At 43.4% G+C, this 23,571-nt stretch overlaps 1 protein-coding gene across 2 annotated transcripts in view; it reads left to right on the top strand.

The window, feature by feature from the left end:
• Positions 1–23,571, top strand: part of slc39a11 (solute carrier family 39, member 11) — a 709,353-nt gene that overhangs the window by 350,529 nt on the left and 335,253 nt on the right. For both annotated transcript variants that reach the window (XM_085963742.1, XM_085963743.1), the window contains exon 5: positions 9,958–10,125. In XM_085963742.1, coding sequence (XP_085819868.1) covers positions 9,958–10,125 — 168 coding nt within the window. The remainder of the gene's footprint in view (positions 1–9,957; positions 10,126–23,571) is intronic.

Consider the following 23,571-nt stretch of genomic DNA (forward strand, 5'->3'; position numbering starts at 1 on the left):
TTTATTATGTTAAAGGAGTTGTATAAATGCAAGGCGTGGTTGCAGGTAAATCTGTTTTATATAACAGCCAGTTCTGGGTTTTCTTGACTTGCCAATTGAAAACAGATAGCAGGGTGAGATTCTTCTCTATGTGTAGAATGCTAAATTTGGAGCATTTGCAGACATCTCAGTCTAGGCTGACACTTCAGTGCCGTGTTGGAGGTGTCTTCTTTCAGATGAGAAGTTAATCCGGGGCCCTGACAGCTTGTTCAGGTGGATGTCAAACATCCAACGGCACTGTTTGAAGAGCAGGGACCTCTGGTGCCCTGGCTTAACATTCATCCCTCAATCAACACCCAAACAGATTCACATATCATTCACCTCATTGCTGTGTGCGGATTGGCTGCTGCGCTTGCCTATAAAACACTGACCGCGCTTCAAAAGTAGTTTGTTGGCTGTGAAACGCTAGGGACACCCTGAGAGCCTGAAGGATGTTATATAGACGCAACTTAGTTTGTGATGGATTACAAGGCATCTCGGCCTCATAAGTGAAGTATTCAGGAACAATATCACGTCAACGAATGACATTTAAAAATGGTTGCTGTGCTGTACAAATAGGCCACTCAATGATGATCAGTGTTTTAAGGGGGCACCAATCCGAGTGCTTGCCGAACTTTTATTTTTCTGGTGGTGAGAGGGAGAGGAGTCCGAGCTGTCAAACATTATTTTTGTCACAGGCATGATAGCCACTACGATGGGTTTGACACACTGAGCTGTGCATTAGCAAACGAGCATTCAAACGTTCCTTAATGAAGATGATGCCCCTTTAAAAGAAAGCCCACTCATGACCATCCAGTAATCTGCCTGCAATGTTTTCCTGAACAGACCAAAGATCACTGCCATTGATCCTGTTCAGTGCTGTCAGGTGGCAATATGCTCTTGAGATGTTTGCCCAGTCCTTGCTGTATCTGAGCTGATTAATTGCCTTGTCCGTGTGCCCTTATCAGCACTTCTTAAAAAAAAAATTGGACTCATTCTGTCTCTCCGTTCTCGTGCGGACATTAATTTCAAATTTAGATCAGGGACACTGCTGCAGACAGGAGAGGAGAGAGCAAGAAAAGTGAGTGTTTTTATGAAGTTCGATGAGGACAGCGGTAATGATATTGACGCATAGTCGGCCCAGAGAGCTATCAGTGTGATTGGTGAGCACTGAAACTGACAGCCGCCTGCACCAGACTCAAAATGAGATGTCGGCTGGGCTGTAATGAAGCTGGGGTTAGTGCTTGGGGGAGCTGCTAATTATCTTGGTTAGTCAGAACTGCAGCACATTCAGTTTCCCTAGGCAGTACATTCAGCTCCTGTTAAGTGAATAACCTGTTGAAAATAACACTTCATTCAATTCAATTGTCAGGTGTTATTCACTCGATAAAAGATCACACTATGCATGTGTTCTAGGAATGCTTTTATACACAGTGGAAAATACAGAATGTTAGCTGATAGTTTCGACAAAATATAAGCACTGGCTATATAAAACTTTAAACGGATATTGTCTTTATGATAAATATTTCTTTGAGAAATCTATTTATTTTTAGATAAATAATAATTAACATTAATGCATCAAAGTGCATCATCAAGTCAAATGCTACTTTGCTCTTTTCTCTTTCTAAATAAAAAACAATTCTGCTGAAGTCCTTCATGAAGATTGAGCCCCATTAAATGTACACAACCTGAGAGCTTCATTCATATCAGGAGATTGACTCGGTGCCAGTGAGGGTCATGGTCCTGTTCGTAGGGTATGAACATCAAATGCTGGGAGGTGGGGCCCACAGTTGCACAGAGAACACGTGCACAGTATAAGCTTATGTCACGTGTAGAACACCTGACAACTGACTATGCTCACATTGGACAGGAACCGAAGTTGTGGTTTTAAACCTTGAGGATGAGCATCAGAGCCCTGAAACTATATCAAAGCTATAAAACTTCCTAGCAGCCCAATGCCAGACTCTCGGTGGGGTTGTTCCTTGGAGTCACAAGGCTCTGGGTTCAAGCCCCACTCCAGGACTTTAATGCACAATCTAGGCTGACATTCCAGTGCAATGCTGAGGGGGAAACATTGTCAGAAATGTTGTCCTTCAGGTGAGACGTTAAACTAATGTCTGATGGTTTAGATGGATGTTAAAGATCCCATGTTACTAATTGAAGAAAAGCAGAGAGCTCTGTGTCCTGGGCAGCATTCTACCTTCAACTACAGTAGCATAACCCAAACAGATTAACTGGCCTTTCATTTCACTGCTGTTTGTAGCATCATGTAAAATGGCTGCTGTGTTCACCTGCATAACAACAGTGCTTGTACATGAAGTACGTTAGGACATTTCTGAATAACATGATGAGGTGCTGTGTACATGTAAATCCTTCCTCCCAATGTTCCCTGTAAGCTGTGTGGCTGCGCCGCGCTCCAGGGAACCCACACAGCTGGCTTCTCAATACAAAAACCACGCATGAGCGGTATCTTGAATGGCCCGCGCAGCGCCAAACAAAATTACAGGGAACATTGCTTCCTACTGCAGTTAATTTTTTCTGTATATTTTTGTAAGTTACAAATCTAATCACGCAACAGGTAGCTTCTGTGCGACATGAAATGAGATGGCACCGGAGTAAAGCAAGAAGGTTATGCCCCACATTTCTGAATTAAGAACATGGTCACGCTCTGAGATGATGGCTTTGATCTATTTAGGATTCACATTCATATCTTCCCAAACCCAAATATGATAGTAGTACCAGCTCACCTGTCTGTTATATCCAGAGACGAGCGAACATTCGTACATACTCAGCCTCTTTAACCAGTACAGTCTGAATCCAGGTGCCTTCGAAACAAAGAGTTACACCAAAGAGTTCCCGTCTTATACTAATCCTGCCTTTTTCATTATTCTGAAACTTGTTCCAAAGTTTCGGCAATATATAGAAACTTTGGTTGAGTTTATTTTTCAATATAAATTTCTGAACTATCCTTTGGAAAGCTATTTCAAAGAATGTGTGGGTTGTTCCAGTGTTGAATAATAAATCTATTGCTGCAGCTCCCCAATCTGAGGTATTAAAGTTTCAGCATTTGAAACCTGGATGTCCTGCAGGCTGAACAGAACAGTGGTTTACTGGGGTGAGTGTGATGTACTGAAAGAAAATGGCTCAATGGATGAATTAGTGTGTTACATTAACGAGGAGAAATAAGCTGCTGAGTCTGACAGCAACTATTTTTTTTGTGTGAGAATCTGACTGGGGGAAAAAGGCCGTTTCATTATTCCACATTCTAACCACTCTCTGGGTAAAGAAGTTTCTCCTGAATTCCCTATTGGATTTACAGTGACTAACTTATATTTATGACCCCTAGTTCTGGTCTTCCGCACAAGTGGAAACATCTTCCCTATCAAACCCTTTCATAGTCACCCCTCAAGTCTTTTTTCTAGAGAAAAGAGCCCCAGTCTGTTCAATCTTTCCTGATAGGTATAATCTCTCGGTTCTGGTTGCATTCTAGTAAATCTTTTTTGCACGTTCTCCAGTGCCTCTGTATGTTGGTGAGGAGGACTTTGCAGGGTCGACTGGGCTGGGTGTGCCATTGCCGTGTCCGCAGCCGGTACCAGGTGGTCCGTCCGGTTTCATTGTTATCATTTTGTTTCGTAGCAGTTTGTTACAACTGAGTGGCTTGTTGGGCCATTTCAGAGGGCAGTTAAGAGCCAACCACATTGCTGGGAGTCACATAAAGGCCAGACCAGGTAAGGATGGCAGATTTCCTTCTCTAAGGGTTTCTACGACAATCCGACAGTTTCATGGTTACCATTACTGACACTAGCTTTTTATTCCAGATTTATTTGATTAACTGAATTTAAATTCCCCAGCTGCCATAGTGGGATTTGAACTCATATCTTTGGATCATTAGTCCAGGCCTCTGGATTACTAGCCCAGTGACATTACCACTATGCTACCGTTTATCTGTACCCACAGATGCTGTCTGTTCATCTACCTCATTTAGACACTCGGGAAAAATTCAGTGACGCCCCATTGGGGTGCTAACTTCGCCAGGGCGCTACTTTTAGTGCCCCAGCGCCATAAATTCAGTGGTAAATAAATTAACGGGGCACTACTGGAAGCACTCCCCCTCCTTCCTGGGGCACTACAACTGAATATCGCGGCGCTATCTGCAACAACGCCACGCCCATCGGCACCTAGCGCTGCGGTATTGCAGGCCCCCTCCCCTGATTAAAGGGGACCAGGGCCCTGCTGGACCACCGGGGAGTGGGGTGCCGGGAAAGCGGCCCAGTACTCGAGGAGTGCCGGGCTGAGCGATCGCGGCCGGCACCCCGAATAAGAAAGGGGAAGGGGGCAGGTGGCCAAATAAAAATGGCCGCTCGACACCTGCCCTTTAAGTAGCGCCACCACGGCTGCAAAAACGCCCCCTGATCCTGTCAGACATATCGTCCGGCGATAGGTCAGGGGGCGCAACTGAAGTTTGCGGCCGGGGCGGGTGCTGTGCACGGCGATGACATCATCGCCGGAGGCGCAACGCTGTGGGGCGTTACCGGCTACTGCCGCCAATAATTTCCCACTGAATTTTGCGGGAGACGTTAGCGGCGCTACGTCCGGGCGCTAGGGGCTTTGCGCACTTGGAAGCGCTAACGGGAGGTGCAAAGCAACCCAATTTTTCCCCCTTACTTTCCAAGGAGTATGTGGCCTCCTTACCAAAACGTAGCACCTCACAATTACCTATATTGAAGTTCATTTGCCAATTGTACGTCCATTCTGCAAGTTTATTAATGCCTTCCTGTATTTTGTCGCAGTCCTCCTCGGTATTAACTACACCACCCCCCCCCAATTTGGTGTTGTAATGTTGAGAACATTGAGGTTGGGCAATCAGATAGAAAGGAACGGCTGGGCGGGAGGAGGAGGATGGGTGAATGCAGCATGATAGAGGGACATGGGGAAAGATCAGGCAGTGAAGAAAAATAGAACAGACCTTGAGTCGGCAGCAAATGTGGAGTGCCATAAAGTCAGGCAGCTGGATCTCTCTGTAATCCATTTGACAAGACGTGTAACAACTTTCCCATGACCTTCATATTGTTAGCACATTTTCAGAATTAAGTAATCATGCTGTTCAGTTTATAAAGCAATTTCCCTCTATTTTCTATTTTAAGCATGTTTATAAATAGAGGAAATTATTTAGAAAAATACAATTAAAAAAATCACTATGTTGAGATTAGATTTTTATAAAATTCCATGATAAACCAAATTCCAAAACTCTGATTGGTTTTGGCTTACACTTATGAAGAAAAGGGAATATATGCATTTGTCATAATTCTAGTGTGGCCATGCTTAAGGAGATGAAGCAAAAAGTTACGGGCAGATTGATGCAGGCCTTTGGCTCTTGTGCTCCTCATCACATGTTGAATGATTCCAGTGTTTTTTGCCTCCACTGTCCTACCCAGACGACTAGTATTGATCACTCAGCGTGAGGAAATGCTTCCTGATAATGGTCCAGAATTTGCCTTTTACCAAGTTGTACCGATGTTACCCTGTCCTGTGTTAGCAGTCAACCTCCTTCCGTCTATGGTTCACAACAACATGTTTCATGTAACCATCAGACACTTCATAGTGTAGTACAGGAAACTTTCGTTTAACCGGAGGTTAAATGTCCGGAAAGCTCTATCTACCGCCAAAATTCAGGAGCCGTTTCCTATAAGTGTTTTTACTTCTCGTTGCTTTTTTTTTCCAGTCAGGCTCTGCAAGGTCCAGCTGAAACTGTTGCTTAGCTACAGAGACGCTTTTAAGCTGCGGCCGACTGTTTTGAAGCTGTTGCTAAGCAACAGGGTTTGTTGATTCACACGGAGCTCAAAAGCTCCACATGTTTTAACATTAGCGCTGGTTTCTACGGCAGTTTTGATGGTACGGCACCAGCTCGGTCCCGTCAGTGCCGGATATCACAAAGTTTCCTGTAATTCTAGTGTGGCCATGTTTAAGGAGATGAAGCAAAAAGTTAAGGGCAGATTGATGCAGGCCTTTGGCTCTTGTGTTCATCATCACATGTTGAATGATTCCAGTGTTTTTTGCCTCCACTATCCTACCCAGACGACTAGTATTGATCACTCAGCGTGAGGAAATGCTTCCCGATAATGGTCCAGAATTTGCCTTTTACCAAGTTGTACCGATGTTACCCTGTCCTGTGTTAGCAGTCAACCTCCTTCCGTCTATGGTTCACAACAACATGTTTCATGTAACCATCAGACACTTCATAGTGTAGTATATGGAACAGACTTTATTGATGACTATATTGAGGGATCAACCCAACCCGGATCAGAGAGTGGCTTTTCAGTTTCTGTATCTTTCAAGGCCTCTGAATTACTATCGAAACGCGCCATATTTTGCCTACATCATAGGTACATGTTATAGATAAGACTTCATGATGTATCTCTTCCGAAATCCTTTGAAGACAGACTATTCATGTAAACAGTTGTAATTGTTTACTCTAAAGCTACTTCCCCTAAACAATAGCGAAATACTGCGGATGCTGGAAATCTGAAATAACAACAGAAAATGCTGGAAACACTCAGCAGGCCAGGCAGCATCTGTGGAGAGAGAAACCGCGTTAATGTTTCGGGTCTGGGACCCTTCGTCAGAACTGGAAAAAGTTACAGATGTAACAGGTTTGAAGCAGGTGCAGAGACAGGGAAAGGGGGGAGGGGAGGAAAGAACAAAAGGGACGGTCTGTGATAGGATGGAAGGCAGGAGAGATTAAATGTTGCAAATGAGGATGGCAGAATCATTAACAGCTGCCATGTGGAAAAAAATAAGGGCAGGGGTTATAATCTGAAAATGTTGAACTCACTGTTGAGTCCAGAAAGCTGTAAAATGCCTAATCGAAAGATGAGGTGCTGTTCCTCAAGCTTATGTTGAGCTTCATTGGAACAGTGTAAGAGGCCGAGGTCAGAAAGGTCTGAGTGGGAGTGGAGCGGAGAATTAAAGTGACAGGCGACCGGAAGCTCAGGGTCACCCTTACGGACTGAACGGAGGTGTTCCGCAAAGCGCTCACCCAATTTGCGTTTGGTCTCCCCAATGTAGAGGAGACCGCATCATGAGCAGCGAATACAGTATACTAAATTGCAAGAAGTACAAGTAAATCGCTGTTTCATCTGGAAGGGGTGTTTGGGGCCCTGGACAGTGGGAAGGGAGGAGGTAAATGGGCAGATGTTGCATCTCCTGTGCTTGCACGGGAAGGTGCCGTGGGGAGGGATGGGGCTATTGGGGATGATTGGTGGACCAGGCTGTTGCGGAGGGAGCGGTCCCTTCGGAATGCTGAAAGGGGAGTGGAGGGGAAGATACGTTTGGTGGTGGGATCACACTGGAGGTGGCGGAATTGGAGGAGGATAATCCATTGAATGTGGAGGCTGGTGGAGTGAAAGGTGAAGACAAGGGGAACTCTATCGTGGTTCTGAGAGGGAGAAGGGGTGAGAGCAGAAGTGCGGGAAATGGAACGGACATGGTCGAGGGCCGTGCCAACCACGGTAGAGGGGAATCCTCAGTTGAGGAAAAAGGAAGACATATCGGAAGCACTAGTATGGAAGGTGGCATCGTCAGAGCAGATGCGGCGGAGATGGAGAAACTGGGAGAATGGAATAGAGTCCTTACAGGAAGTGGGGTGGGAGGAAGGTGTAGTACAGGTATCTGTGGGAGTCAGTGGTTTGTAGTGGATGTTTGTTGATGGCCTAAACAAGACTTCCTGACCTAACAGTTTCCAACATCTTTGAACAACAGGCTTTATTAACTGTTATCTTTGCAATACTGTGGTAATGGATACCTCTACCTATGTTTATTGCCCTAGCCCCTAAAGTTACACTTTAATCACTCATGGCTGACGTCATTACTGTCATGTATTTCTTTGCACAAGCACTTTACATATCAGAAGACAAGCTATGCTTTCCTATCATGATAGTTCAAAGCCATCCTGTTTATATTGGAACGTCTGTTGCTCCATGATGCGAAGAAGTTCGACTGTTGATCATTTAACTCTTCACCATGTCCAACATCCTGCCGTCATGATTTAACTGGAAACAGTGTCCTGGGTTCACCTTTCCTATTCCACTCAGTATATCTCAATATGGCCCCATCTCATTTGCTTCCTTAACAAGCTGTAGAGTCAAATTTTTTCGCACCATCCCTCATAACTCAATCCTCTAACATTGGGGATTTTTGGCCACTTCCTTCACAGTTTCCAGCGCTTGGATGTTTCTATTGTGCCTCAGTGACCAGAAATGAACATGGTATTGAAGATGTAGCCCAACCAGAGCACTATACAGCTTCAGTATGACAGTTGTTGATCTATATTGTATTGATTTGGCAATATAGCTCGGCGCAGTGTTTGCTTTATTGACTGCTGCTCTGCAATGGCGTAATGTGGTTGGTGTTGAATTGACTATTGCTCCCCGATCTCTTTCCACCTCTTCCCTAGTGAGTGCAGTACCATTTATAAAGCGTGGCCCTCTTCTTTTTTCCTTCCTTTTGTAAAAGAAACTGAAATCTTTATTGAATTTTATCCGCCATATTTCTAACAATAATATCTAGATTCTACTAGCAGGATATTTATTATTTACAAATTTGACCAAGCTACATTGGGCCGGAATTTCCTCGGAGCTGCTCTCACTCCCACCACCGGAGGTGCGGCACAAACCCTGTTTACACATGTCAACGGGATTTCCATCGCAATTCCGGCAACAGTGAGAGAGCAACTCCGAGACAATTCCGGGCCATTGTGTTTCTGAATCCAGCGCACATATGTAGATTAGAATCAGTAAGGGCTCCAGCGTTGGACTGTGGAGCACTCACTCACTGCCTGTCCCCAGCCTGACATAGCTACTAACTAGTACCCACTGTTCCCTCTCTTTCAGCCAATTCCTCATCCACCTTTAATTTTTACCTATGATACCCACTGCCTTCAGCTTATGCAGCAGCCTTTTACATGGAACTTCATCAAAGATTTTCTGGAAGTTTAGAAATGCTCCTCCAATTTTGGCCTCTTGCGCATCCCCAAATTTAAGCGCTCCACCATTGGCGGCCATGCCTTCAGCCGTCTAGGCCCCAAGCTCTGGAATTCCCTCCCTAAACACCTCCAGTTGTTGTTATATATCACAGGGTTTTCCAGTGTCCTGTTGGGATGTTAGTTTCTTGTGAAAATCAAGGAAGCTCCTCCAGCAGGATCTCGAGGGAATCTTCATGTTTATTGTGAAAAATTTTCCACAGCCCACCCAATTAGCATCCCGGCCCACCCAAGTACGTAGAAGACTTGATCAGACCCCGGGCCCCACCCTAAGAGTGGAAGCTTTGTCCGGAGAGGCCGCGGGCTGGGTTATGGATTTTGCTGTCCCACTGACTCGGTGGCGGGAACCAGAACTGAGGTACTGGGAGGGCCGGGGGCAGCAGGACAGTTCCCCTGCAACCGGTTTCCCCTCCGCCAGTGTTGGTGGATGTCAGCCTTGGGCTTGAACACTGAGCAGCAGCGATGAGCTGATTTGAGCGCCACCTGAAGCAGCTCCCCATCTGCTACAGATGGTGATTTGGCAGCCTTTAAGTGACCATATTTGGAAATGCCATGTTGCCTAAAAAAAAAGGGGTCATTTTTTGTCATTTCCATGAATGGTGGTCCACCTAAATTTCTATTCCTAGTTACGTCATTCCTGTGGGGCACTCCTATAAGGAACTACCAAAACTCATTTTATGAAAGGCGAGCCCAGATGAAAGGACAGTGGGCCCACAACATGCCCTCTTCCAACACCAGTTGTCCCTGGAAAATGTTTAAAGGCTTAAAGTTGGTAATTTCTTAAATCCTGGCAATGGTGACAGTGAATTCAGAATGTGAAACGATTTAAGATGACAAGCAAAAAAAAAACACCCCACAGAATGTTTTTCAGCATTCTTATTGATTATAACTTTTCCTTTCAGAGAAAGTAGACAACGGAGAAGTTTATCAGAGAAAAAGGGCGCTGCAATCCAGCTACCCCGAGAGTTTGACGGCATTCAGTAATCCAAGATCCACCCCAGAGCAGCAACAAAGCAGTTGGAAGCGCATCGTATTACTCATTCTTGCCATCACCATACACAATATTCCAGGTAAGAAATACTGAATTCTAGCAGGGCTCGTTCAGAATTACACACACTTGAATCAAATGAGCAAGCAGGAGACTCAGAGGATATTACCATCTGAATCTAAGTGAGTCGGGCAAGTCAACCTGAAAAGGCTGGCTATACACCTCCAATACAGCAGGTAGACAGAGAAATGTATAACAACAGTAAGCCAATCTGTGCAGCCCTCTGTCCTTTGTCAAGTTACTTCAAGAAATCGGAGGCCTCGGTAATTGGTCAAAGAATGCTAACAAATAAGTCAAAGGAAGGTATGTTGGTCTGGCACTGAAAGCTGAAAAATGACATCCTTAGACTTTAGACAAGCCCAGCCTGGGCTGCATATTACTCTTACATAGGATTACATAGGATATACAGCACAGAAACATGCCATTCAGCCCACCAGTCCATGCCGGCGTTTATGCTCCGAGCCTCCTCCTGTCTTTCCTCATCTAACTGTATCAGCATAACCCTTCTCCCTCATCTGCTTGTCCAGCCTCCCCTTAAATGCATCTATACTATTCCCTTCAACCACTCCCTGTGGTAGCGAGTTCCACATTCTCGCCACACTCTGGATAAAGAAATTTCTTCTGAATTCCTGATTTTATTTCTTGGTGACTATCTTATATTGATGGCCTCCAGTTATGCTCTTCCCCACAAGTGGAAACACTCTTTCTGTATCTACTTCAGCAAAACCTTTCATAATTTTAAAGACCTCTATTAGGTCACCCCTCAGCCTTTTTTCAAAAGAAAAGAGACCCAACCTGTTCATCCTTGCATTTCTGGTTTCATTCTTGTAAATCTTCTCTGCACCCTCTCCAGTGCCTCTATATCCTTTTTATAATATGGCAACCAGAATTATATGCCGCACTCCAAGTGTGGTCTAACCAAGGTTTGATACAAGTTTAGCATAACTTCACTACTTTTCAATTCTATCCTTCTACAAATAAACCCTAGTGTTTGGTTTGCTTTTTTTAAATCACCTTGTTATCCTGTGTCGCTACTTTTAGTGATTTGTGTATTTGTACTCTGAGATCTCTTTGCTCCTCTACCCCACCCAGACTCGTACCTTCCAAGTAATGTGATCTCCTTATTCTTCCTACCAAAATGTAATATCTCACATTTATTTGTGTTGAAATTAATTTGCCAATTATATGCCCATTCTGCAACTTTATTAATGTTCTCCTGTAATTTGTTGCAGTCCTCCTCAGTATTGACCATCCTCCCCAATTTGGTGTCATCCACAAATTTAGAAGTTGTGCTTTTGACCTTTTTTATTTATGTGCCTGTAAAATATTTTACTATTTTGTTTTAAGTTCCTTGCTAATTTAATTTCATAGTTCCTCTTTGCCTTCCTAATTTTTTTTGACTTCTCTCCTAATCTCTTCGTATTCTCCCTTATCATGCTCTCCCCTGCTGTCCATGTACTTGATGTATGCCTCTTTTCTTACCCTCAATTTTTCACTTATGGCTTTATTCATCCATGGTGTCTCATTAGTGTTTAGTTTTTTTTAAAGAGGAATTTATTTCTCCTGGACTCTGTTGAACACCATTTTAAATGTTTCTCACTGCTGTTGTATGTCATTGTTTGCCAATATTGTTGTCCAGTTTATTTTCCCAAGTTCTATTCTCAGCCCCTCAAAATCAGCTTTTCTCCAATCTGTTACCCTGGTCTTCGTCCTACTTATGTCCTTCTCAATTATTATCTTAAATTGTATTATATTATGGTCACTATTGCCTAGATGTTCCCCTACTTTTATTTCTCTTATCTGCTCTGGTTCATTCCCCATTACTAGATCCAATAGCGAACCCTCCCTTGTTGGGATTTTTACATATTGGGTTAGAAAGGAGTTCACAGAAATCACAGAAACCCCACAGTGCAGATAGAGGCCATTTCGGCCCATCGAGCCTGCACCGACACATATCCCACCCGATCCCCGTAACCCCTACACCAACACATATCCCACCCTATCCCCGTAACCCCACGTACTTAATCCCCCTAACACTAAGGGTCAATTTATCATAGCCAATCATCCTAACCCGCACATCTTTGGACTGTGGGAGGAAACCGGAGCACCCGGAGGAAACCCACGCAAACACGGGGAGAATGTGCAAACTCCACACAGACAGTCACCCGAGGCCGGATTCGAACCCGGGTCCCTGGCGCTGTGAGGCAACAGTGCTAACCACTATGTTCTGTACACATTGTAGGAACTCCATTCCCTTATCCCCTTTACCTACCCCTTCTGTCCAATTAATATCGGGATAGCTGAAATCCCCCATGATTATTATTCTATGTTTTTTACTAATTTCCCTAATTTGTTTGCAAGTGAAGATATGGTCTACTCTTAATTCAAAGTTGGGCAAATGATGCAAGCCATTATAGTTATCTTATTTTTCCCACTTGCATGCTTATATCTTTATATTATGATGTTGGAACACCTGTTTGGAAAGCATGGTCCATGGGCCATAAACCATTAATGGAGCTGTAATACATGACTACAATCAAAATGAGTGCATTGACTTTCAAATTATTACCTGAAGGCACTGCTCTGCAATCATTTCAAACTGACTTATTAAAGTGAATGATAAATGTGAGGGCATGATGCATAAAGATGGATATTAAAATACAAACAAGCCCATGCAAATTTATGGCCAACTCATCCAAAATATTTCAGAATTAAAATTAAACTTGTAAATTATGTATCTTTTTATGAATTTGGCAGCAACACTGGTGAGATCACACTTAATCAGATACGGACAAAACACCGCCAGCTAGACTTAAAAAAAAAAAATTAATAATCAAGTCAGTTCCAATACAAACTCTTTCTGAATGTCGACTGACACAAAAAAAACTGATAGGATTGCTTGTCCAAGCCTCAGTAAGCTGTGATAGGAAGTATCTTATGGGTGAAAATATGCCAGCACACAAATGTGTATTTGATAGTATCAAGCTGGTACAGCTATACACGACTATCTTCCAAATCTTTGAAGGCATTCACTGAACCTACCATCCCTCTACTAAGTTTTTAAGTTGTGGTATGCTTTTAGCAAAACTAAACAAAAACTATGTTTTAACTAGAAGACTGTAATTTAGTGAAGACAGAAAGCTAAGGTGTAGTAACCTTCTATATTTACAGTTCAGTTAAAAATAGTTTCTATAAGTGAATGCAGCACAGAGTACATTTGTTCTCTTTTCCTAACCATCTATGAACCGATGATTACTGTGAGCAAGACTGGGTGGATATAGGTAGACTACGTGCTGCTGTTACCTGTCCATCAGCCACTGTAATATCCATTGGAAAGGGAATCTCATTCCTTATGGGAATGGCCTTGCAGAACACTTCAGTCAAACAGGTAATAGAAGCAGGAAGTAGGAAGCGTGTGTTCGCTGTGCAAGGTACTTTGATAATGAACGACATCAGCATTGAGTAAATATTTGCACCTCTCAGCACCTTATAAGATATTGGAGTTTTATGATGTGTTGAACAGGTGTATTGTGAGGTGTTGTGGAAGCTGCAATATTCAGGTGTCAAATGCTGAAATTATGCATTCATATATATTTGCTGGCTTTTTTTTGCCCCCAAAACAATGTTCCCCGTTAAGCTCTGGAGGTCCTGCGCAGGCCACTTGCCAGCTTCACAATGGGAAAAACTGCGCATGCGCAGTATTCTGAATGGGCCGCGCATCCCCTTAAAGGGGCCGCGCACCCAGAAAAGAAACTAATGGGAACATTGCCCCCAAAATCATATTCCTTTTAGCATCCCATGATACTGGAAGGGTGAGTCGGTGACCTGCCCCCAATGTTCTCTCTAAATTGCGGCGCGGCCGCGAGCGGTCTGCCGGTCCCGCGCAGCCCGGGACCGTCTTTCCAAATACAAAATATCGCACACGCGCGAAACCTTGAATGGGCCTTGCTGCCCGTTAAAGGGACTGTGCACCCAAAAAAAATTAAGGGGCGCGTTGCCTTCTCCCATGTCCGAGTTAAACGGTTTGATTTCCTCTGCAGTTTCCATGGCCCCCCCCTCCCCCCCGCCGCCACTTCGGGAGGGCACACCAATTTGACCAGACACCAGCAGTCCAATTCAGGCCATGAACTTGCCATACACGGAATCGGAGCACAGACCACCTTCCACTATTCTGTGGCTCAGCATGTTCATATCTCAACACCGTCACAAGGCATTCCAGCAAATAGTAATCAGTTATTCGCCTCCCTTATGTCCCATTGCGGTTTTTAAAATTCCACTTTGGTTTGAAAAAATCTACTAACTACACAATATCTACAAAAAGAAGAGGGGTAATATACAGGAAACTTTCTGGTATCCGACACTGACGGGACCGAGCTGGTGCCGTACCATCAAAACTGCCGTAGAAACCAGCACTAATGTTAAAACATACGGAGCTTTTGAGCTCCGTGTGAATCAACAAACCCTGTTGCTTAGCAACAGCTTCAAAACAGTCAGCCGCAGCTTAAAAGCGTCTCTGTAGCTAAGCAACAGCTTCAGCTGGACCTTGCAGAGCCTGACTGGGAAAAAAAAGCAACGAGAAGTAAAAAAACTTATAGGAAATGGCTCCTGAATTTTGCCGGTAGATAGAGCTTTCCGGACATTTAACCTCCGGTTAAGCGAAAGTTTCCTGTATCCAGAAGTTTGTTAATGTCAGTAGAAATTTATTGTAAGTCAATGGTGCAAGGAGAGGTAGATTTGGTCCAATGCACATATGCCCACAGAATGCAACAGTGCCACGTGGAAACAATTATCTTATCACAAAGCACTTGGAGGTGAAAGCAAATGTAACTGTGTGGACAATTTCGGTAACATTGGATGAAGGGAATTTGCAGACCTCTGCGATATTGACTGGTTCCAACTGAGCCCGTTGTCGAGTCTGCAGCTAAAAACATGTTAAAGAGATTAATCTCAGCTTTCTTTTATTGCAATGAAATAAAATGCTGGTTTTTTAAAAAAGGGTTGGATTAACAAGTGTTACCATTTGAAGATGTGTCCTGTGGGTATTTACAGTTGTGCGTCGTTATTTCTGAATCCTGTTACTTCTCTCAGATGTGTCTGCTTTCATTTTATTATATCTCTGCACATCTGGCACCTTATCTGCGTTGAATTTGATTCCATTTGCTCATGTCCTCTGCTCATTACTAAATGCCAGCTGAATTGTACAGTCAAATCCTCAATCAAACGCAGGAGTTTTTTAATGAAAGAAAATTTCAGATTGAAGTAACTTTTATATATGGTACAAAATGATGAATTATTGAAGGTTTTTTCCTCAATTTGATTCTGACTCACTGCTTGTATCTGTATAAGCTTCAGGCTAATTTCATGCACTACAAACACCTCTTTCATTCACTTCCAGCATCCATTATTCTGTTTAAAATACAGTCAAGTGCATCAATTTGCACAAACAATCATCTAGTTACAATTTTTCTCTTACAAAGTCAGTAATGTTATATATTGCTCACTGTTTGTAAGTCTGGTTATTGGTTACTCATGGCTTATATCTGTTTCAGACTGCTGCATGTACAAAGACAATGAATGTTCTTTCGTAGCTGTGGTCACACTAACAGGGCTAATGAGTTCTTGCAGTGCCTCAGTGCTGTCTCGTGGTAAAAATCTCAAGTATTTCAAACACGAATGACTAAAACTCCTCCAAATGATGCATAGAAACCGGGGAATGATCTTCGGTACACTATTTTAAAACTTAATGATGTTTCCTTGTTCTGGAACTTGCCAAAGGGATTGTTTTTAATAACTAGCTTGAGGCTTAATGCATTTATGCAGTGTAATTTGAGGCTAACATAACTGCGTATAGAAGGGAATCATTAATGGTGGAGGGACGGACGGGGTAGGGGGTTGTGTCACTTGGCACCATGGTCTCCTGGAGCTTGTTTGATCACTTTCAAGGGTGAGAGAGGAATTTCCCAAAATTGGCCTGCGGTGGATTCCTTGTCTTGCCTCTCCAAGGAGATTACGTGGCTGCGTGCGTAAGGGAAATCAAGGTGAAGGTGTGCATAAGTTGTACCATGATAGGATAGGACTGGCCTGATGGGCCAGCTGGGTTTACCTGTCCTTTTTAGTTTGTTTATGTATAAATGATGTGCAAAGAAGGGGGAAAAAGTTGGAGATTGTGTCATACCAGAGAGGAAATTTGGGACTGATAAAGTAACCCCTTGAAGACCCATTAGTTCTGGTCACCTAACTGGAAAAGACCCACCCCGATGATGTATTCAAATGAGTCCGTCTGCTGCTCCCTGCTATTCACCTAATCAAGAGACAGCAGCCTTTCTGGTCAGGGATGCCAGTCCACCACTGTTACGAAACTCTCTGATGACTCATTGCTCATCCTAATTGGAGCAGACTGTACTTGGATTTCCCCAAATTACTCATTCCTTGCACAGTGCCACTTGCGCACTCTAAAGGCCAACTTGTGCAGTGATTAACCTGCTGTTGAAATATGTTTAGCAAATTATCAGTGACTAAAGAAGATTGACTCGAGATGTTCAAAACATCTGCAGCCCCAACCAGTAGAATATTTGCCATTTCCCCCCCCCCCCCCCCCCCCCCAGTTGAATGTCTTTAACTTGGAAACTCTCTCCGGTATAGTTAATGCACTGCTTACTGTGTTTATGCTACTTGAAGAGATGATGAAATGCTGATATTTATTGCTTTGACACCACTTCCAGAACTAGCTCCCAAATTGGTTAATAGAGCGATTCCATCTGATAGCATGTCAAGGACAAGAGCAAGGTTGCAGTGCAGTTGCACCAGTTGCTCATGATACAAGTTCGGAGAGCAATTCTCTGAACATATCCGGCCCAATTATTTACAACGAGACAGTGCAATTTGGTTTTGCTAGATTATAGTGATAAGTGCAGTAGCTTGCAAGATAGGTAACATTATTTCAGTTGAAATAGCCTATTTACAATGGTTTAACATAAATTGAAACTGGCAGCAGTGGGAAACTGGAATGGGATAGGGTGGGACTAAATCAGTATCGCTGAAGCAGTCAGCAGTTTATTTGTGTATCTTTCTACATAATCGGTTCCAGGTCCCAGTAAGGCTGAACTTTTCCCTCTTCAGGGACAAAGCAGTTTATTTTCCTTGTGATTATAATGCATCAAAGCTGAAGAAGTGAGTAAACGTATGAGGAATGTTGGGCACTATTATCAATTAGCTTTTTTTCTCATGGGTAAAACACTGGAAGATAAATATAAGTAGAGGAGGGGGAGAAAGCATGTTAACTGTTTTTTAATGGTTACTGAAATTGGATGGGGAGAGCCATGTGTAGCATTCTTTGTGGAATAATACATTTGAAAGTTGTAGCTATTTAGCTTTAGCCAACATTTTGATCTGTTGATTCGGTGAAATGATGTAAGTAAAGTGGGAAGAGACCATGTGGAGCGTAAACATCGTTGGGCTGAATGGCCTATTTCTGTGCTGTAACTTCTATGTAATGTTTCTGCATAATCTATGTAATAGTCAGGAATGCCATTAGTTTCCAAACAGCAGGTAAAGTTGTGCAGTTAAAGCCTCCATTATGACCATTTTATTTTGCAGCATGCTAACTTGTTAGCCCACAGTAGCTGCGACATTCCTTACTGCTGTCAGATTGTGGAGGAACAGATAGAGATGAGCATAGGAGGTTCAGCATTGTGTCAACTAACTAACCCAAGATGAAGTGTTCTGCGGTAGGTACGGCCACCTGGGGTTCACTGAAGATGGGCAGCATTGTGACTCTAGGTACATGTTGTATAACGTTGCAATAGATGACGACCTCACAGTAGCAGCAAGGCAAGAAGGAGCAGGACGAGGGAGGTACTGAAGAGCCACAGGCAAGGGAGCAGTAACACTGCAGGCTGGGAAAGATTTGCCCGAGGGTTTCATACCAGTTTCTTTTCAGTGATCTCTGAAGATGAATGAAATCATTGCAATGTTTCCAGCTGCATTTGAAGACATGTCCTTGACTTTTTTCCTCCCCAGAGCTTCACATTATTTTTGCTTTGGCAATAGTTCACTTTGACTTTGTTGCGCTAGCCTCCATTTTCTTCCCCTTAAAATGCAGCACAGAGTAGATGTGACTGAGTTACATTTTCTGTGCATATAATGTCCAAGGGCATGTGGTTCCTAAGCGCATACACTGAACCTGCTGAATGCCATTTATTACTATGCTTACTACTATGTGAGAGTCACACATTTCTTTGACCAAGACCACAACAGCGTACTTACAATGTGCTTGTCTATCTGAGGTAACAAGTGGCAAGTGCCAAATCACTACTTTGTAAAGCTTCAGCGTGTCCTCTGACTGGAATTGTGACTACTCCTGATGTAACTTCATAGAAGATAGGAGCAGGAGTAGGCCATTCGGCCCCTCGAGCCTGCTGCGCCATTCAATGAGATCATGGCTGATCATCCAAACTCAGTACCCTGTCCCTGCCTTCTCCCCATATCCTTTGATTCCTTTAGCCTTAAGAAATATATCTTCTTCTTGAATATATTTAATTAATTGGCCTCAACTGCCTTCTGTGGTAGAGAATTCCACAGGTTCACCACTCTCTGGGTGAAGAAATTCCTCCTCATCTCTGTTCTAAATGGCTTACCCCTTATCCTTAGACTGTGACCCCTGGTTCTGGACTCCCCTGCCATTGGGAACATCCTTCCTGCATCTAGTCTGTCTAGTCCTCAGTTCATCAGTGCAAGGGGTACTTCTTGTGTGAGTCACTAGGGTGTCCCTGCTTTTGGAGGTACTACTGAAAGCCACTTGTTTGGGAGCCTGCTGGTAGCACAGAGCTGCCACTCAGCTGCTTCTGTACATCTGCACACATGATGCTACTGGAGGGCACTCACCGATCTGCTGGAGAACAGAATAGTGCTTACCTACAAGGTTGATAAATTCCTCTGACAGTTACCTGTAACTTTTCTTGATGGGTTCTGTCATAATGGCAGACAACCATCCATCCAGCCTTACAAGTCCCACAGAGATGGAGTCAAGAGACTTCTCAACATAGTCCGTGTGTTGGAATGCAGGAAGACTAAGCGTTCCAGTTTGAGGACCCTCTGCAGAAGTAGAGAGCAGGACATTCTATCATAACCCATATATACAACACAAAATGCTCTGCACTCTGTTTTTTCCCCTCCTCACCTAAAGCGCTGACTCACGCCATGGGTTGACAGTTACATGCACCCAAGTGGCTATTCTTCATGCATGAATCCAGTCAGAGTGTGTTGGCAGGATTCGCTGATACATTCGATGTGGAGCATGGCAATGAAGTGGAGTATTTGAAATAAACACTCGACACCAGGTCTGCATTCGAAGATTCAAGCAGCCTTTATTCACACCGGTGGGGAGACAACCTGCTATCTGTCTAGCCAGGCTTCTCTCCGCTGATACAAAGTTTTAAGCAGTCTCTTATACAAAATATAGGTACATAATTAGCCTCGTGCACAATCCATCTTAACAATTTGATTGGGTTTCGCCCTGTGTGCACATTCACTGATTGGTTGCCTATGCCGCGTTACATTAAGGTACCGCCTTTATTACCGGAAAAGTATATGTCCGTTATCACCGCAAGCTGTTGTTGCAACTATGACCTTTGTTTATGCCAGGTGGGGTCTCACCAACATTGTACTTCTGACTCATTGTCCTACTTTCCTGCCCCTCTAGGCCTTTTTACTTCCAACTCATTGATCTACTTTCCTGCCAGAACAGAACTTACGTCCTCTAAGCCTCTTATGGTTCAACATCCGGCTATTTGCAATTGTCTCCAAGTGACACAGCTTGCAGTCGTTAATCATTCTAACACTACTGCAAAATCAACATGCCATTCTTAGGTTATCTCAACTGCCAGTTCAGCAACTTAGAAAAAGCTTACTACTGCAAAGGCCTTTTAGCTCATTCGATTCCCATTCTTAACCCTTTAATTATAGTAGAGCTCGAAAGCCCCACTTCAACAAAATGGCAGTTCGAAGCCTGGAAGTACACACCAGCTTGATAGCTGGGTGCTAAAACCTAAACAAAATAGTGTGTATTTCCAAATTGGCACGCAGAGGAGAATACACCAACTCTCTCATAGTTTAATTCTTTTCCAGTGTTTATTTTTCGACTGCTTCTGTTTTGATGAGGTATGTCTCTGGTTTTAATTTCCAGATTCTCCTATTTTTACACCTCGAATTGAGGCGGGAGAGGAACCAATAAGTTATTGTAGCGCACTGAACATCTCCTTTCAGGTCTTAACCAAAGGAGGGCATGCAATCGTAATTCATCTCAAATTCCTGACGGCTCTGCACAGATCTTTCTGAATATAGTTTATATGGGGCATACCACTTGATGGAACTTTCAAGGACCGATTATAAGTTAATGATTCCTGCTGCATGACCGATGATTAATAAACCCCAGTTTGCCCACAGACCGTAATCAGAAGTTATATCATGGTTAAAAGTGGACACTTGGCAGGCAGCACTGTTATCCTATCTCTCAATTTCCAGTAAAGTTTAGCAATGTCAGAAGTGCTCCAAAAAGTGAACTCTGTCTACTACCTGATACCACTTAATTGTTTCATTCTGTTCCTTCAGAATGAGTTGTTTCTGCCATGAGATTCTTTTTAAAAATTTAATGCTAATCTGAAAAAGCTGCAGAATGCCTCAAGGTATGTGATTTTCATCCTTTTTGCAAGGTCTGTATGATACAATTGATGGAGGACAAGCAACAATCACTGCTGGCCACAGCTGAGATTGAGAGTAAATTATTTGACAGTTTTTTTTACTGTTAGACAGCTTCTGTGTTTGTCTGATAATGCTCTTGTTATATAAAGTACTGTAATAGCAGAGCAGGGCTGATGTATGATCACCTTCTGCAATGCAACTGCAAAATAATGTATCCGTGTGATAAATGGAAGGGTTTCACATATATTGAATCATAAATTCTGCAGTGTGATTTTACTCGACACTAATTCATTGTGGTGAGGTTCACATGACATGAGACACTGGAACAGTTTCTGAAGGCCTCCTGAACACCAGTAACTGGGTTTAACTCACAGCTGTCCTGTTGGCTGCGTGGGTAAAGGCGCGGTCTGCTATCATGCTGAGCCTTGCAAATCAGTGAGGCCCCAGGTTTAGTCCCCGGCCTGTCTTGACTGAATTGATGTCTGTGGTGGTATTCCAAGAGTGTGGAAAGGGGAAAACAGTCAGGCTTCATGCTGTTCCCTTGTCTAGTGACTTGGACTGGAGTGTATGCTATCCTATCTCTCAATTCCCAGTAAAGTTTAGCAATGTCAGAAAAGTTTATTAATCATAGGTCATGCAGCAGGAAACATTCATTTATAATCGGTCCCTGGCAGAGATGCTTCCTCTTGCCGAATATCCTGCCAACTTCCTCTGTCTACATTTATGCATGAAGACTAGTCACTTGATACTGGTGTGCAGCTGATACCCAATGGTGTGAGTCAGGGCTTTCAGGAGAGGAGGAGAGAAAACTGAGTGGGAAAACCCTGATCGCAGAGCATTTTGTGTTGTATATATGCATTATGATTTTTATTTTGTCTCCTATGACTATTTTTTGTATTTTTGAATAGATTAATGCTGGTACTACTACTGGCGGTGTCAAGAAGCTGTAAGAAATGATTTTGGTGCAAAGCTACAACAGCATTTGGCAAACCTTTAATCAGAAGAGTAATAGCCCCATCACATGATGAGTGCTGCAAGATAATGACATGTTTTTCAGTGTGCGACGACTCACTGAGTGAAGCCGGTGCTACAACGACATAATTTTACAGAGCTCCCATGTTGGAGAATAACTCTGAACACTTTCCAGTAGGGAGAGGATGACCTTGGAAGAGAGGATGGGACAGAATAGAAGAGGGGGCCCAGAGGCGCAGGCAAAGAGATTGGCTTTGAAGAAAGGGAGGGAGGCAGAAAGGTGAAGTGGTTTAGGGCCAGCGTGGCCTTTAGCCTGTTGCATGCTGGCAAGAAAACTTGTATTACTGTCGAACCAGTCTTGTGATAAGTGTACTTTTAGGTCTCGTATTGTTCTTGCCTTTACTGCCCTTTTACCTGCATCAAGTGGGCTTAGTGTTACTTTCTCCACACCAACAATAACAACAACAACTTGTATTTATATAGCGCCTTTAACATAGTAAAATGTCCCAAGGCGCTGCACAGGAGTATTTTAAGAGAACAAATTTGACACCGATCCACATGAGGATAAATTAGGGCAGGTGATCAAAAGCTTGGTCAAAGAGGTAGGTTTTAAGGAGCGTCTTAAAGGAGGAAAGAGAGGTAGAGGGGCGGAGAGGTTTAGGGAGGGAATTCCAGAGCTTAGGGCCGAGGCAACAGAAAGCACGGCCACCAATGGTTGAGCGATTATAATCAGGGATGCTCAAGAGGGCAGAATTAGAGGAGCGCAGATATCTTGGTGGGGGGGGGGGGGGCGGGCGGCTGGAGGCGATTACAGAGATAGGAAGGGGCGAGCCCATGGAGGGATTTGAAAACAAGGATGGGAATTTTGAAATCAAGGCGCTGCTTAACCGGCTGGACAGAGGTAACTATCTGACTGTTGGGCACCTTTTTTTTTCAAATGAAGAAAAGAAGATAAATGTCTCAAGAATGGTGCAGGATATTCACCCTAATCCTGCCCCATAAACCAGAGTTGGAATTGCCACAATAGATATTTATAATTCTTCTTCGTGAAAAATGCAAGTTAATATAAATTTGTTCCAAATAAAGCCTTTTCATATCCAAACTATTTTTTGATGAATATTTTACTAATTACAAGATATCCAACTTCAATAAACACAACAGATGCTGCAGAGAGACTTCCCACGAGGGAAAAGGAAATTGGAGGGAAAGTTAACACCGGCAGCTCTCATACTTCTCAATAATCAGTTCAAGGTGAATAGAGGTGGCTGGCTTGGGGGCAGGGTCAGTTGCAAATGCATTGTTTGTACAAACATCAATACAAAGAACGTCATAAGCAACTGAAAGCAGCATGTTATCATATTTAAATATCAAAGCAGCACATAGGATCAATGTGCAATGCTTTGAAGTGCCAACACACAGAGCTGTGCATTGCTGGGGCAGAAGCTTGATCCACGACTGATGCTCCCATCCCAAGTACGCTGCTGCACAGAGAATCCCCACGAGGGAAAAGAAAACTGGAGGGAAAGTTAACATCAGCAGCTTCTCAATAATCAGTTCAAGATGAAAAGAGGTGGCTGGCTGGGCAGGGGCAGGCTCAGTTGCAAGAGTTACGTGGCCAGGAGGCACCAGATGGTGTAGAAAGCAGGAAAAAATATGAAGATACCCTAATAATGAAAATGATTGCCAGTGAAATACAGGGAAATTGTTGAATCTTGTCCTGTGGTCACAAACCACTCAAGCTGCACCCTCACCGTACGTAATTAGTAAAGTTGGTTTTAACGTGTTTTTTTTTGGTAAT

Source organism: Somniosus microcephalus, chromosome 21 (genome assembly GCF_052327205.1).
Source record: "Somniosus microcephalus isolate GS21.2 chromosome 21, FLI_Smic_1.0, whole genome shotgun sequence".
In the NCBI taxonomy this organism is placed as follows: domain Eukaryota; kingdom Metazoa; phylum Chordata; class Chondrichthyes; order Squaliformes; family Somniosidae; genus Somniosus; species Somniosus microcephalus.